At 43.0% G+C, this 15,920-nt stretch overlaps 1 protein-coding gene across 6 annotated transcripts in view; it reads left to right on the forward strand.

Moving 5' to 3' along the window:
• The window catches only part of U2SURP (U2 snRNP associated SURP domain containing), a 132,724-nt gene that overhangs the window by 50,889 nt on the left and 65,915 nt on the right, over positions 1 to 15,920 (forward strand). For all 6 annotated transcript variants that reach the window (XM_069727578.1, XM_069727579.1, XM_069727581.1 and 3 more), the window contains exon 2: positions 10,137 to 10,238. In XM_069727578.1, coding sequence (XP_069583679.1) covers positions 10,137 to 10,238 — 102 coding nt within the window. The remainder of the gene's footprint in view (positions 1 to 10,136; positions 10,239 to 15,920) is intronic.

Below are 15,920 nucleotides of genomic sequence, written 5' to 3' on the forward strand. Positions count from 1 at the left end.
CCTAAGGTATATCAGCATTATAAGATGCACTCCCATTTCCCCAAAAAAAATTTTGGGGAAAAAAGTGTCTTATAATCCGAAAAATATGGTGTCTTGTGTGACATTTCTCTGCGATTTAAGGGCATGAAAATTAAAAGTTAAAAAATTGTGACATTTTTGCCACTGTTCTATTTTTTTTTTTTTTCACGAAAACAAGTCATATCAAAGAAATTTACCACTGTCATGAAGTACAATATGTCAGAAAAAACTATCTCAGAATCACTGGAATCCTTTGAAGCGTTCCAGAGTTACCTCCTCATAAAATGTCAGTGGTCAGAATTGTAAAAAGTGGCCTGGTCATTAATGTGCAAACCACCTTCGGGGAGTAAAGGGGTTAACATTGAAGTTTATGGAAAATGGATCCGTTAATCAGCCATCTATTTTTATTTTCTTTTGTAATGGATCCATTTTTTGCTTACTAGATGCAGTAACTGATCCTTTTTTTTTTTTTTTTTGCTTTTTCTGGAGTGGCAAATGGATCAAGAGCCAACATTCTCCTGTATGAGTCATCCAGAGATGTCTATACAGTGCAGCATTAGTCCTTACCAGTCCCTGCTCAGCTGCTGCCACTATTCTGTATGTCTGGCTGCTCAGGTGGGGATAGTCAACAAGGAGAAATCTTCCCTGATCCCAGCACCGCACCTGGTGTTTCTGGGCATGAGGTTTCGATATGGCCCAAGCCTGTGTCTTCCTTCCAAAGGAGAAGTTTCTCTCCCTCTACCAGGGGATCCGCACTTTAAAGTGTTCAGCTCCTCCACCCCTACAGTACTCTGTGAGAGTTCTGGGGAAGATGATTGCTGCCTTGGAAGCCGTACCTTTTGCCCAGTTCCATACCATCCTCTTCAGCTGGCCCTCTTGTCAGCTTGGAACAAGAGGACCGTCTCCCTGGACCGACCCGTGTTTCTGCCTCTCAGGGTGAGGCAGTCCCTGACCTGGTGGTCGCTGTCAGCTTCAGCCCTACGAGGGGGGTCTTTTTTCCTCTCCGGTGGCAGGTCGTCACCACCGACAGAGGTCTCCTCAGTTGGATAGCGATCTTTCTACATGACACAGCGCAGGGTCGCTGGAAAGTCCAAGAAGCCGCTCTCCCCTCCAGACTCTTGGAGGTCAGGGCAATTTTCTTTACCCTTCGCTGCTGGCAGGCGCTCCTCGCAGGCCTGCCGGTCCACATACCGTCAGACAACGCCACCGCCGTGGCCTACATAATCCATCAGTGAGGGACTCGCAGCAAACAGGTGATGGCAGAGGTATTCTAGATTGTGAGCCCCATCGGGGGCAGTGATAATAATGTGTGCAAACTGTAAAGCACTGCGGAATATGTTAGCGCTATATACAAATTAAAAAAAAAAAGAAGAAAAGAAAAAAGTAACAATGATTCTGTGATGGGCGGAACGTCACGTTCGGCCATATCAGCTGTACACATTCCGGGGATGGAAAATTGGGTGGCCGATTTTTCTGAGTCGTCAGGGTCTCGCATCGGGCGAGTGGTCTCTCAATCCTGCCATGTTCCACTTAATATGCTAGTAATTTGGCATCTCGGATGAACCACAAGGTTTCCGCTCTGTCAATTTTTTTTCCAACAAGATCTGGCATGTCTTCTTCCCTGGTAAAGACTCTTCTTCAAAGAGTCGCCTACCTTATCGTCCTCTGTCCTTCATTTCACCACTCTGCCTTGTTTGTCATCTCTGAGGGTCTTCATAAGGGTCTCCCAGCTTCTAAATCCACTATTGCATGTTAGATTTGTTTGGCAATATTGGAGACATACTGCATTCAGGAGAAACAGCCTCCTCTGGAGGTGAATGTTCGTCACCAGGCCTCGTCGGCTTTACAGATTTGTAAGGCCGTGACCTGGTTATCTTTGCAATGTTTTACAGGGTTCATACCCATGCCTTGTCTGATGCAGGCCTGGGAAGGAAGGTTCTGTATGTGGCGGTTGCGGACCGACCGACCTGAGTCTGTTTTCTTTTCCCGCCCTTGGGACTCCTTTGGGATGTCACATGGTTACTTGTGTCCCCAATGAAGTGATAAAGAAAGAGTGATTTTACGGCAAGTACCAAAAATCCTTCTTGGAGCCTTCATTGGGGGACAAAGCACCCTCCCTAACTGTTTATACCTCTATTGGGCCTATGTGCCGTCGTTGTTGGGTTGGTACATAGGTTGAGTTTTTCTTGCTTCTCCTACTGCTTTTAAGGCTATGTGCACATGTTGCAGATTTGACTGTGGAATTTTCTGTGCAGATTCTGAATTTCTTGGCAGAAAACGCAGGTCAGAATCTGCACTTCTTTTTTGGAATGTGCACACGTTGCAGATTTTTGTGCATATTTCTTCCTTTTTTTTTACCCCTGCAGATATCTATTATGGAATGGGTGCAGAAACGCAGCAGATCTGCACAAAGAATTGACATGGTCCTTTTTTGAATCTGCTGCGTTTTCCGTGCAGATTTTTCCGCACCATCAGCACAGCATTTTTATTTTGCCATTGATTTACATTGTACTGTAAATCACTTGCAGATCTGCAGCGTTTCTGCGTGGAAAAAAAGCTGCAGTTCTGCAGGAAATCTGCAACGTGTGCACATACCTTAACACTGTGCCTGTCGGTAGGTGTATACTGCTGAGGAGGAGCTATTTTCCTTTTTTGCCTAGTGTCAGCCTTCTAGCGACAGCAGAATACACCCATGGTTACCTGTGTCCCCCAATGAAGGCACCAAGAAAGAGATTTTACGGTGAGTACCAAAAATCCATCTTTTTCTTCCATTGAAAGAAAAAAGTCCACAGATATACTGTATGCCAAGTATTTTGCAGTGTACGGATGAGGGTTTGGCCACTTTATCTTTACTTCCGGCATCTTATGGTAATGCAATACAAGGTACCCTTTAGTAGGAAAATAGGTTGAGATTTATCCAATAACAGCTTAGGGTACCGTCACATTAAGCGACGCTGCAGTGATCTAGACAACGATCCCGATCGCTGCAGCGTCGCTGTGTGGTCGCTGGAGAGCTGTCACACAGACAGCTCTCCAGCAACCAACGATGCCGAAGTCCCCTGGTACCAGGGTAAACATCGGGTTACTAAGCGCAGGGCCGCGCTTAGTAACCCGATGTTTACCCTGGTTACCAGCGTAAACGTAAAAAAAAAAAAAAAAACACTACATACTTGCATTCCGGCGTCTGTCCTCTCCGGCGTTCTGCTTCTCTGCACTAAGCGCCGGCCGGAAAGCAGAGCACAGTGTGCAGAGAAGCAGAACGCCGGAGAGGACAGACGCCGGAATGTAAGTATGTAGTGTTTGGTTTTTTTTTTTACATTTACACTGGTAACCAGGGTAAACATCGGGTTACTAAGCGCGGCCCTGCGCTTAGTAATCCGATGTTTACCCTGGTTACCAGTGAATACATTGCTGAATCGGCGTCACACACGCCGATTCAGCGATGTCTGCGGGAGTCCAGCGACAAAATAAAGTTCTGGACTTTCTGCGCCGACCAACGATGGCACAGCAGGATCCTGATCGGTGCAGCCTGTCAAACTGAACGATATCGCTAGCCAGGACGCTGCAACGTCACGGATCGCTAGCGATATCGTTCAGTGTGAAGGTACCTTTAGACTTTCTAAACATTACTTGTCATAACCTCTGTACTATAGGGTGTACAGGACAGCTTTTAGGGACCTCCGTTTAGTCCTGGATTTCTTTGGTTATTGCTCTAGACTGTAAAATTGGCTAACTTCTTTTAGGGAGCTACTTCAGATAAGAAATGTAAACTGCTCAACATGTTTGTTTTACTGTTGAAAATTGCATTTGCTTTTTGCCACTTACCTGCGAAGCCCAAAGATCTTTAGAAATGTTGTGCGCACTTCTCTAGTTCCCTGTATATACGGATCTCCTGCAGATCTCTGCTCACAATGTGCACATTATGCTGTATGCTTCGGACGTGAGTGGGAGGTGAACCCAAGACTGCAGTAATTCTATTCCCTTACTTGTAACACAGATCAGACTTTATACAAATATCACATTTTTAGGAATAAGCAATTTATGGGGGCGAAGCTTTAGACATTCCAAATATCTGCAAAAAATAACCAGTTCAAGGCAAGAGAAATCACAGAACCAAATTGCTAATATCCACTAATGCTCTGCTCATGTTAAAGGGAATGTGTGCACAGTATATTTGTCCCTTGAAGTCTATACAGTAGTGGTTTATCTTCCCTGATATAGTCTAGGGTGCATATCAGCGGCGACCTGTTCTCTACAGATTTTGGTCATTTGGACCAATTTATTTCATTATTTTTTTTTTTTTTGTAGCTGGGCCATAAAACTAACCCTAGAAGACTTCCAAACCTGTGTTTTCAGCAGTTTTCAAATTCCTACACATATTAGCCCTGATTCATCAAAGCTTTTACTGGTGTAAAAAAAAAAAAAAAAAACTCTCAAACTGTCGGTGTAGCATGAGGATGTGCTAAATTTTACAACTTTTAGCGTTCACACAATATACTCCTAGCTCCAAAAAAGTGAGTGGGACAGTTGTCTCTTGTTGAATTGCTGATGAGCAGTGCAAATGTTCCTTTGGGCTCATACCCATATGTGTGTAAAAAGAAAACGTTCGGGTATCAGGACCAAAAAATACGGACGAGTGACATGTGAGTGAAATCCGATTTTTCACACCTATAGCATCCGATTTATATCCAAATGCGGTGTGATTGCTATCCGATTCAAATGCGATTTTTAACATTATCTTTTTCATAGACCAATTCTCTGTCATTAACACAGTTTTCAAATGAAATATTCGTACACACACACACACACACACACACACACACATTCAGCAGCCGCATACAGAAAAAATCACAGCAGGACCCGATAGGATAGAATAGATGGATTACATACAGTATATACTGTGGTAGTTTAACTCGCTTGGTGGTACACAGAGGTACAAAACAGGAACGCTGTCTTTATAAGGGTATGTGCACACGTTGCGGATTCCCTGTGGATCTGCAGCGTTTTTTTGCAGTGCAGAAAAGCTGCAGATCCACAGGGAATCCGCTGCGGAAACGCTGCGGTTTAAAAGAAGTAGCATGTCACTTCTTTTTTGTGAATCTGCAGCGTTTTTGTACCCATTCCATTATAGAAAATCGCAGGGGTAAAAAACGCAGCAAATCCGCAAGAAAACCGCAACAAAAACTCACAAAAAACACTGCGTAACCGCACAAAAAATGCGACAAATCCGCAGGTGCATTTTCTGCCAGGTGAGGCAGAATCCGCACCAGAAATTCCGAAGCCTAATCCGTAACGTGTGCAGATTAGGCTTAGGAATTTCTGGTGCGGATTCTGCCTCTCCTAGCAGAAAACGCACCTGCGGATTTGTCACGTTTTTTGTGCATTTTTGCTGCGATTTTCTTGCTGATTTGCTGCGGTTTTTACCCCTGCGGTTTTCTATAATGGAATGGGTACAAAAACGCTACAGATTCACAAAAAAGAAGTGACATGCTACTTCTTTTAAACCGCAGCGGATTTTCCGCAAAGTGTGCACAGCATTTTTTTTCTCATTGATTTACATTGTACTGTAAATCAATTGTGGAACTGCAGCATTTCTGCACCTCAAAAAACGCTGCGGATCCGCAGAGAATACGCAACGTGTGCACATACCCTAAGTCTTCAGTTCGTTTATTATATGGCAGCATAAACCAATACGAAGGGGAAAGTAAACCCTGCCCTTCGGGCAAAAAATGGAAAACAGGTAAAGCAAAATGCTGTAACATAGCCCATACGTTGCAGGTAACCTCCTGCTTTGGAGAAACATAGGTTGTCTTTCCTCCACAAGACCCAAACCACTGGAGAATCCTCTCTAGTCTTGCTGACCAAAAACTGCCTCTAGAGCCTAGCTATTTCAGCCCCAGACCATGTGACTCTTCCCTCCATGTGACTGAACACATGACAGTGACATCACACAGGTCTTGTTGGCATACTGTGGCATCGACTTTGCTGGTGGAGATAAAGTGAACACCCTTCCTCCCACTTTATGGATGTTCACATAAAAAACAGCCCATTACGGAACTTAGCTTAAACCTCACAGCGCGTAGTGTGCTGGAGGAGATGCCATTGAGCGTAGTAACACATATCTCCCCTCCAGTACTTTACCAGTGACTTTATCACAATACGCATAGAATAGATAGATATAAAGATGTCAGTGACACATACAGTTAGTACAGTGCCTGTGTAGCTTACTTCGCATGTATTTATTAAAAGATGATTTTATTGGAAAAAAAAATGGCGTGGACTCACGCAGCAGAGGGAAAGCTGACGGCTGGGTGCAGATATTTATAACCTGGGAAGGGGGCAATACCCATGGAGCTTCCCAAGCTATTAATACCATCTTACAGCTGTATACTTAGCCTTTACTGGCTAAGTAAGGTGAAGTGAGTTCATTGGCTGTGAATTCTCAGGACCTTTCTGACGGTACCGCGAGCAGGAGAACTTTCTCACGCTCGCGGTGACGTCAGACAGGTTACAGTAGATCACTGTGAGACACTGAGCAAGGGTAGTAGACGCCGGATGTCAGTCTGTATGGTCGCATCATCCAACCATGCAGCCTGCCATCTAGGTGTAGCAGAGCTAGACCCGTCGTGAAACAAATGGATTATCTTCTCAGCGGACAGATGAGGAATATTTTTTGTTATATTAGTTCTCTTTCAGGAGACAATGGCGTCACGGGAATGAGCAATGTCGTAAGTATGGTTTAAGATCTATTAAAGGAATCTGTGTTATCCCCACCCCACTATCACCCCACTGCTACAGGGCAAGTGGGAAGAGCGAGGCTAAGTGCCATAATTAGCGCATCTTATAAATTAGCCAGGGGGTGCCAATATCCGCAGCCCCTTCCTGGGCTATTAATATCAGTCCACAGTTGTCTGCCTAGCCTTTGCGTGTTATTAATTATAGAGGGACTCTGCTTCTTTTTTTTTTTTTTTTTTTTTTGAAGGGGTCCCCCATTTTAATAGCCAGTAAAGGCTAAGTATATAGATGTGAGCCGATATGAATAGCATGGGTAGTTCCAGTGGGATTACCCCTTTCCCAGGCTATAAACATCTGCCTCCAGCCGTCGACTTTCCCTATTGGTTAAGAAAATTACATGGGAGCCCGCACCATCTTTTAATAATTAAATGTACAGTAAGCTGCACATACTGTAATAATTGTATGTGTCACTGACATCTGTATATCTATTCTGTGTGTATACACTGTATGTAACCTATTTTTTTTTTTCCTGTTGGGTGCCGCTGTTGCTGTGCGTGGCAGATGAATTGCCGGCCTTTCAAAGGAGATCCGAGTGTAAAAATCGGACAGCACTCGCTGTGCGTTTGTTCGTTTTTTTGTTTTTGTTTTTGTTTTTGCTCTCATCCATTGACTTGCATTGGTGAGTCTTGTCCGAGATATGCGGCAAATGGCAGCGGGCAGCACGGTGGCTCAGTGATTAGCACTGCAGCCTTGCAGCGCTGGAGTCCTGGGTTCAAGCCCCACCCTGGACAACATCTGCAAAGAGTTTGTATGTTCTCTCCGTGTTTGCGTGGGTTTCCTCCGGGTACTCCGGTTTCCTCCCACATTCCAAAGACATACTGATAGGGAATTTAGATTGTGAGCCTCATTGGGGACAGTGATGATAATGTGTGTATACTGTAAAGCACTGCGGAATATGTTAGCGCTATATAAAAATAAAGATTATTATTATTATTATTAGCATGCTGCAATTTTTTTCTCAGTATGATTTCAGCTGAGAAAAAAACTGCAGATGAGATGTAGCCCATTGAATAACATTGGTCAGAGAGCAATCTGATATTTTTTTTTTTTTTGTAAATTGGATTGCACTTGTCCGGTTTTCTTGCAAATGAGTAGTGGCATTTGGCACTTACGGAATCTGGAGCATCTGACTCCAGCACACCTCCACGAACATGTGAAACGTGTTGCTCTTGATGAATCAGGCCCATAATTTTTATATACCAAATTTGAAATATTGTTTACCCGACTACCATAAGTATATGTGCAAGACAGAATGGTAGTACCATATACAACCTGTACCTATGACCCAGCCATGCGGACTATAATGTATAACTGGACTTCGCTATTTCCCGGGCTTGTACACTCCGGTGAATACATTTAAATCAGGATATACAGAAATGCAATACAAGCAAAATCGCGGGATTTGAACCACGCTTCGCTGATTGGTCGCGGTCAGACGAATCCTGTGTATTCATTGCATTATTCTTAAATCTTCATAAATAAACTACATACATATTCTAGAATACCCGATGTGTTAGAATCGGGCCACCATCTAGTAATGTATAACTGGACTTCGCTATTTCCCGGGCTTGTACACTCTGGTGAATACATTTAAATCAGGATATACAGAAATGCAATACAAGCAAGATTTTTGCCTCAATATTCTGGTGCTTTGAATGATTCTTTGCTTAGGACTTTGGCAGGTATGTGGAAGACTCTACTATGAGCAAACATTAGGCTCCATTCTGCCAGAGGTGACTTCACAGTTATGTAATGTGTCTATACACATTACTATAATCGGGGGTACGCAACCTTTTGGTCCAGGCGTCACATTGGCTCAGTATGACAATTGTGACATTTATACCATCTTGGGGAATAATAAAAGTACGGTAAGTATATAAGAAAATTATACAGATACCAGATCATAAAAGGTGTGTGATCAATTGGTGCTACCCCAGAAAGTATGGCATATGGTAAGGATGGAGAAGGTATGAGCCCCACGCATTACAGGGTGCCAGGGTACCGGTATCATTGTCTTCTATACTTACCTTTATTACTCTATATGTGATCTTTTGGTCTATTTGCCTTTCTAGCCCTTTATTGTGACAACTACCGTATGTGTAATATATTTATTTGTTAGGATGAAGGTTGGATCTCCACACATTTAGTGGAAACCTAAGAAGTTTGTCTTTTTCAATGTTTTTATATTGGATTGTTTGCTTTGTGTAAGTCTTTCACTTTTTATAATTCAGGTGTTTGGCTGTGACATTGTGGGGGTACTTTTGCCTACCTTACTTCCTCTTTGCACATGTTGGTGGGTGTATGACACAGTCCCCTCATCAGGTGCCAGCCTACATTTTTCCTTTTTCATCCAGAGATGTCTACGCAGGGCACCAGGAGTCCTTCTGCATATTACTGCTGAGCCCAATGTATTCTCTATTTTAGGAGTCTGTCCATTTTATTCCGACTCCACAGCCCTATTGTAATCTACATCTTCCTTCCTTTTATTGAGGTCCTTTCTCTGCACAACGTGATTTGAGCACTTCGCTGTGGTGCAGAAGCTCATTGTTTTCTGTGTGTACAATATAAAATCAGAGCTACGCTTTATCAAGATGGTTTTTGAAAAATGATACTAATATGGTGCCTGCATATTTTTTGTTTTGTTTTTATGGATCTTTGTACACTACTCACTCAATCTCCTTTTTGCTACAGGAAAAATATATCTTTTTACCATGTTAGCCAGTAGATTGCAAACATTAACGTTGAGTGTCCTCAGTGGTGTCCTTCACGTTTATCTGAAAATAATAATCCGCATCCATATGGGATGATAACGGCACTTTGCATGAAATAGAGTGCAGTGTCAAACATAAAAGGAGTCCAACTCGATTTAGCATACCTGTTATGGGTCTATAAGAGACAGATATGACTATAGCTGAAATACTAATGTGAACTCATTATCAACGTTTCCTGGGAATCTCACAATAACCCTGTGCACGCTTCTCCAGCTACAGAAAGCGCTTGGGCGGTGGGGAAAGGGCCCCAATTTTACAGGCTAACCAGTGTCTTTAGACTAAATGTGGACAATGCAGGTTTGTAACCCTGATAGGTATAACTATGTAAGTCCTGGAGATCTAATAAATGCTGCTCTGATACAATGTGCCGTATGTACAGACAGCATAATATGCCACATGGATATTGTCTATTGTGCTTAGTTGTCTTTCGCACTATTCTCACTTTCACACGTGTTGTGACTTGTGCCCTATTTCAGAACTTTTTGTACCAATATGTGTGGAATATCTGCATATTAATGTGTTAACCAAAGTTTTTCTGTGTTCTTCCTGCAGCAACCTCTCCTGGAGAGTAAGCTCAAAGCATTCAGTATTGGCAAAATGTGCGCTTCAAAGAGAACACTAAGCAAGAAGGAGCAAGAGGAACTGAAAAAGAAGGTGAGACCTCTCGCTGTGCACACACGGCCTCAGGGAGGCTTTACTGCTTGTAGCAAGAAACTACTTGCACTAATAGTTACTTTTAATACTTCTGTGTTTATGTGCCAGGACACATAAGCAGACTTCTAGAACCTGTTTGAGATTTGTAGGCAGCTAAAATTTGTCCTTTAAAAAGGTGGTCTGAAATGTAAATTTTCATCATAAATGCCTATCTATTTAATGCTGTAATCTAATCTATTTTCTAATGACCTATCCTTCCCTAACTACACGATCTGAAAGGGAGCATGTCACGTGAAAATCGGGCCTATTTCTGAGATTGTCAGTGCTGGGGGTGCAGTTACAGCTGTCACTCTGCACACAGTGGTGTGACCCCGACTGGTGCCACCTCCATAACTGAAACCCGAACACTTCCGGGAGAAATAACGTTAATTTTCCCCTGGTGGCAGGGCTTAAAGTGGGGGTGCTGGGCCAGGTTCAGTGTGGGCCGGGTTATATAGAGCTCAGCAGGTTCCACTTCGCTGGAATATGTCACTCGAGCACCCGCGATACTCAGTGCAAACCCCAGTAATGAGCTCTTGTGTTCACCAGTAAAATTAACAATTGAGTTATCATTCCCTTTATAAATGCCTGTGTCACTACATATTGATGGGGTCCAATGATTGAGTCTGGTGAGAAGAGGAATGGTGGCAGCTGCTTGTCAAGTTGGGCCATGCCCACACACACAGTTTGGCTGGGTTCTCACAAAGTGGTTGGTGCAGGATACAGGAATAGCCAAGTACAACAGCTCAATGCAGTTAGTGTTGAATCTTTCACTATGTCATACATGATGCGTCCATATGATATAGTAGCCGCATAAAAGACAATGGAAGATTGAAAGACATACTGGTAGGGAATTCAGATTGTAAGCCCTCATGGGGACCGTGATGGTGAGGTCTGCAAAGTGCTGTGGAATTAATGATGCTATTTAAGAGCGTTAAATAAAAGAACTGCCTAGAGTCGTTAGAAATTCATGACATTCTCAGTGGAGAAGCACAAGGATGGAGATCGGTCAGTGACACCTGTAATAGGAACCAAAAAAGACATCAACTACCCAGATAGTCTACATGGCTAGCAGTAAGTCCAGTCCCTAAAATGCAGGTTCACCACTAACCCATATATAGGAGATAACCCTGTGACTACAGAGCTGCTGAATCATAAGTGCCTTTATTCATTCACAATTTTTTTTATTTTGTGCCTTGCAAAAATCCTTAGATTTTGGAAATTGGCCGTGTAGGTCAGATCGTGAATCCCATCCATGCACTCCTCACAGTTACCATCTCTGGTGCTGTCACCTGCTGGAAACAACTGTATGTTTTTGTTTTTTTGGAACCTGAGAAGACATACTGTAATTACTGAAGGTGCCTGATGCAGAGCCACAACCAGCTGCTGCACAATGTAGTCAGACTGTGCATGAACGGACCAAATGGCCCATCGTCTTAGGGGCCCGCGTGGTAGGCTTGTAGACTGCAGTCCAGATAGCCAAGCCTTCATTGCATTTTTGCACATGTTTGAAGATTGTAATCCCCAAAGAAATGTGACCACTGTGTGTGTGTAATATAAATGCTTTAAAAAAATAAGTGTTACTAATTTTATTTTTATTTGACAAAATGCCAATGAATAATAAAGAAATCTATATCAAATCCACACTTGGTGTGACCTTCCTTTGTCTTCAAAACACCATAAATTCTAGGTACACTTGCACACAGTTTTTGAAGGAATTCGGCAGGGACAATATTCCAGATAAAGAGCTAACCACAGATCTTCTGTAGTGTAGATTTGCGCACATCCTTCTGTCTCTTCATGTAATTCCAGTCAGACTCCATGTTGAGATCAGGTCTCGGGGAGGGGTGAGAAGCATTTCATCACTTCCAGGACTGCTTGTTCTTCATTGTGCTGAAGATGGTTCTTAATGACGTTGGCTGTATGTTTGGGGTCTCTGTTCTTATGCAGAATACATTGGAGCCAGACACCTCCCTGATGGCACTGCATGATGGAATAGTATTTGTCGGCATTGAGGACACCATTATTCCTGACAAAATCCCCAGCTCCATGTGCTGAAATGCAGCCCCAACCATGCAAGGACCCTCCATCATGCTTCACTGTTGCCTTCAGACATGCATTATTGTACCGCCCTTCAGCAACAAACTGCCTTCATATTGTGACTCCTCAATCCAGAAAACCTGCTGCCATTTTTCTGCACCCCAGTTCCTATGTTTTCATGTACACTTGAACGCTGGTTGGCAATAAAGTCTTTTGGCTGCAATTTTTCCATGAAGACCACTTTTGGCCTTTTCCGACCAGTAGAGGAGTGTAACTTGCTCCAAATGGTCGCTGCCACTTTTGAGCTGATGGCGCTGTTTGACATATTACAGTTTTAAATGGATGTATGAATGATTTGTCTTTCATCTGGTGCACAGTCTCTTGGCCAGTCACAGTCTGGTGCACATCTCTTTGGCCGACCACAGTATCTACATTGTCCATTGCTTGGTATCATCAGTGCTGGGAAATATAGAGGGATATTTATCAGTTATGAAATACAATCAGGCAGGCGTCTGGCACCAAATTAACTCTGCAGCAGGACAATGTCCCCAAACATGCAGCCAATGTCATTAACCCCTTCATGACCCAGCCTATTTTGACCTTAAAGACCTTGCCGTTTTTTGCAATTCTGACCAGTGTCCCTTCATGAGGTAATAACTCAGGAACGCTTCAATGGATCCTAGCGGTTCTGAGATTGTTTTTTCGTGACATATTGGGCTTAATGTTAGTGGTAAATTTAGGTCAATAAATTCTGTGTTTATTTGTGATAAAAACGGAAATTTGGCGAAAATTTCGCAATTTTCACATTTTGAATTTTTATTCTGTTAAACCAGAGAGTTATGTGACACAAAATAGTTAATAAATAACATTTCCCACACGTCTACTTTACATCAGCACAATTTTGGAAACAAAATTTTTTTTTGCTAGGAAGTTATAAGGGTTAAAATTTGACCAGCGATTTCTCATTTTTACAACGAAATTTACAAAACCATTTTTTTTAGGGACCACCTCACATTTGAAGTCAGTTTGAGGGGTCTATATGGCTGAAAATACCCAAAAGTGACACCATTCTAAAAACTGCACCCCTCAAGGTGCACAAAACCACATTCAAGAAGTTTATTTACCCTTCAGGTGCTTCACAGCAGCAGAAGCAACATGGAAGGAAAAAATGAACATTTAACTTTTTAGTCACAAAAATGATTTTTCAGCAACAATTTTTTTATTTTCCCAATGGTAAAAGGAGAAACTGAACCACGTACGTTGTTGTCCAATTTGTCCTGAGTACGCTGATACCTCATATGTGGGGGTAAACCACTGTTTGGGCGCACGGCAGGGCTTGGAAGGGAAGGAGCGCCATTTGACTTTTTGAATGAAAAATTGGCTGCACTCTTTAGCGGACACCATGTCACATTTGGAGAGCCCCCGTGTGCCTAAAAATTGGAGCTCCCCCACAAGTGACCCCATTTTGGAAACTAGACGCCCCAAGGAACTTATCTAGATGCATAGTGAGCCCTTTAAACCCCCAGGTGCTTCACAAATTGATCCGTAAAAATGAAAAAGTACTTTTTTTTCACAAAAAAATTCTTTTAGCCTCAATTTTTTCATTTTCACATGTACAACAGGATAAAATGGATCCTAAAATTTGTTTGGAAATTTCTCCTGAGTACACCGATACTTCACATGTGGGGGTAAACCACTGTTTGGGCACATGGTAAGGCTCGGAAGGGAAGGAGCGCCATTTGACTTTTTGAATGAAAAATTATCTCCATCGTTAGCGGACACCATGTCGCGTTTGGAGAGACCCTGTGTGCTTAAACATTGGAGCTCCCCCACAAGTGACCCCATTTTGGAAACTGGACCCCCCAAGGAACTTATCTAGATGCCTAGTGAGCACTTTAAACCCTCAGGTGCTTCACAAATTGATCCGTAAAAATGAAAAAGTACTTTTTTTTCACAAAAAATTTATTTTCGCCTCAATTTTTTCATTTTCACATGGGCAATAGGATAAAATGGATCCTAAAATTTGTTGAGCAATTTCTCCCGAGTACGCCGATACCTCATATGTGGGGGTAAACCACTGTTTGGGCACACGGCAGGGCTCGGAAGGGAAGGCGCGCCTTTTAACTTTTTGAATGGAAAATTAGCTCCAATTGTTAGCGGACACCATGTCGCATTTGGAGAGCCCCTGTGTGCCTATGCAATGGAGCTCCCCCACAAGTGACCCCATTTTGGAAACTAGACCCCCCAAGGAACTTATCTAGATGCATACTGAGCACTTTAAACCCCCAGGTGCTTCACAGAAGTTTATAATGCAGAGCCATGAAAATAAAAAATAATTTTTCTTTTCTCAAAAATGATTTTTTAGCCTGGAATTTCCTATTTTGCCAATGGTAATAGGAGAAATTGGACCACAAATGTTGTTGTCCAGTTTGTCCTGAGTATGCAGATACCCCATATGTGGGGGTAAACCACTGTTTGGGCGCACGGCAGGGCTCAGAAGGGAAGGCATGCCATTTGGCTTTTTAAATGGAAAATTATCTCCAATCATTAGCGGACACCATGTCGCGTTTGGAGAGCCCCTGTGTGCCTAAACATTGGAGATCCCCCACAAATTACCCCATTTTGGAAACTAGACCCCCAAAGGAACTAATCTAGATGTGTAGTGAGCACTTTGAACCCTCAAGTGCTTCACAGAAGTTTATAACGCAAAATAAAAAAAATAAATTATTTTCTCAAAAATGAATTTTAGCCCGCAATTTTTTATTTTCCCAAGGGTAACAGGAGAAATTTGACCCCAAAAGTTGTTGTCCAGTTTCTCCTGAGTACGCTGATACCCCATATGTGGGGGTAAACCACTGTTTGGGCACACGTGGGGGCTCAGAAGGGAAGTAGTGACTTTTGAAATGCAGACTTTGATGGAATGGTCTGCGGGCGTCACATTGCGTTTGCAGAGCCCCTGGTGTGCCTAAACAGTAGAAACCCCCCACAAGTGACCCCATTTTGGAAACTAGACCCCCAAAGGAACTTATCTAGATGTGTGGTGAGCACTTTCAACCCCCAAGTGCTTTACAGAAGTTTATAACGCAGAGCCGTGAAAATAATAAATACGTTTTCTTTCCTCAAAAATGATGTTTTAGCAAGCAATTTTTTATTTTCTCAAGGGTAACAGGAGAAATTGGACCCCAGTAATTGTTGCGCAGTTTGTCCTGAGTATGCTGGTACCCCATATGTGGGGGTAAACCACTGTTTGGGCACACGTCGGGGTTCGGAAGTGAGGGAGCACCATTTGAATTTTTGAATACAAGATTGGCTGGAATCAATGGTGGCGCCATGTTGCGTTTGGAGACCCCCTGATGTGCCTAAACAGTGGAAACCCCTCAATTCTACCTCCAACACTAACCCCAACACACCCCTAACCCTTATCCCAACTGTAGCCGTAACCCTAATCACAACCCTAACCCCAACACACCCCTAACCACAACCCTAACCCCAACACACCCCTAACCCTAACCACAACCCTAATTCCAACCCAACTCTAAGGCTATGTGCCAACGTTGCGGATTCGTATGAGATTTTTCAGCACCATTTTTGAAAAATCCGCAG

Source organism: Ranitomeya imitator, chromosome 5 (assembly GCF_032444005.1).
Source record: "Ranitomeya imitator isolate aRanImi1 chromosome 5, aRanImi1.pri, whole genome shotgun sequence".
NCBI classification, from domain to species: domain Eukaryota; kingdom Metazoa; phylum Chordata; class Amphibia; order Anura; family Dendrobatidae; genus Ranitomeya; species Ranitomeya imitator.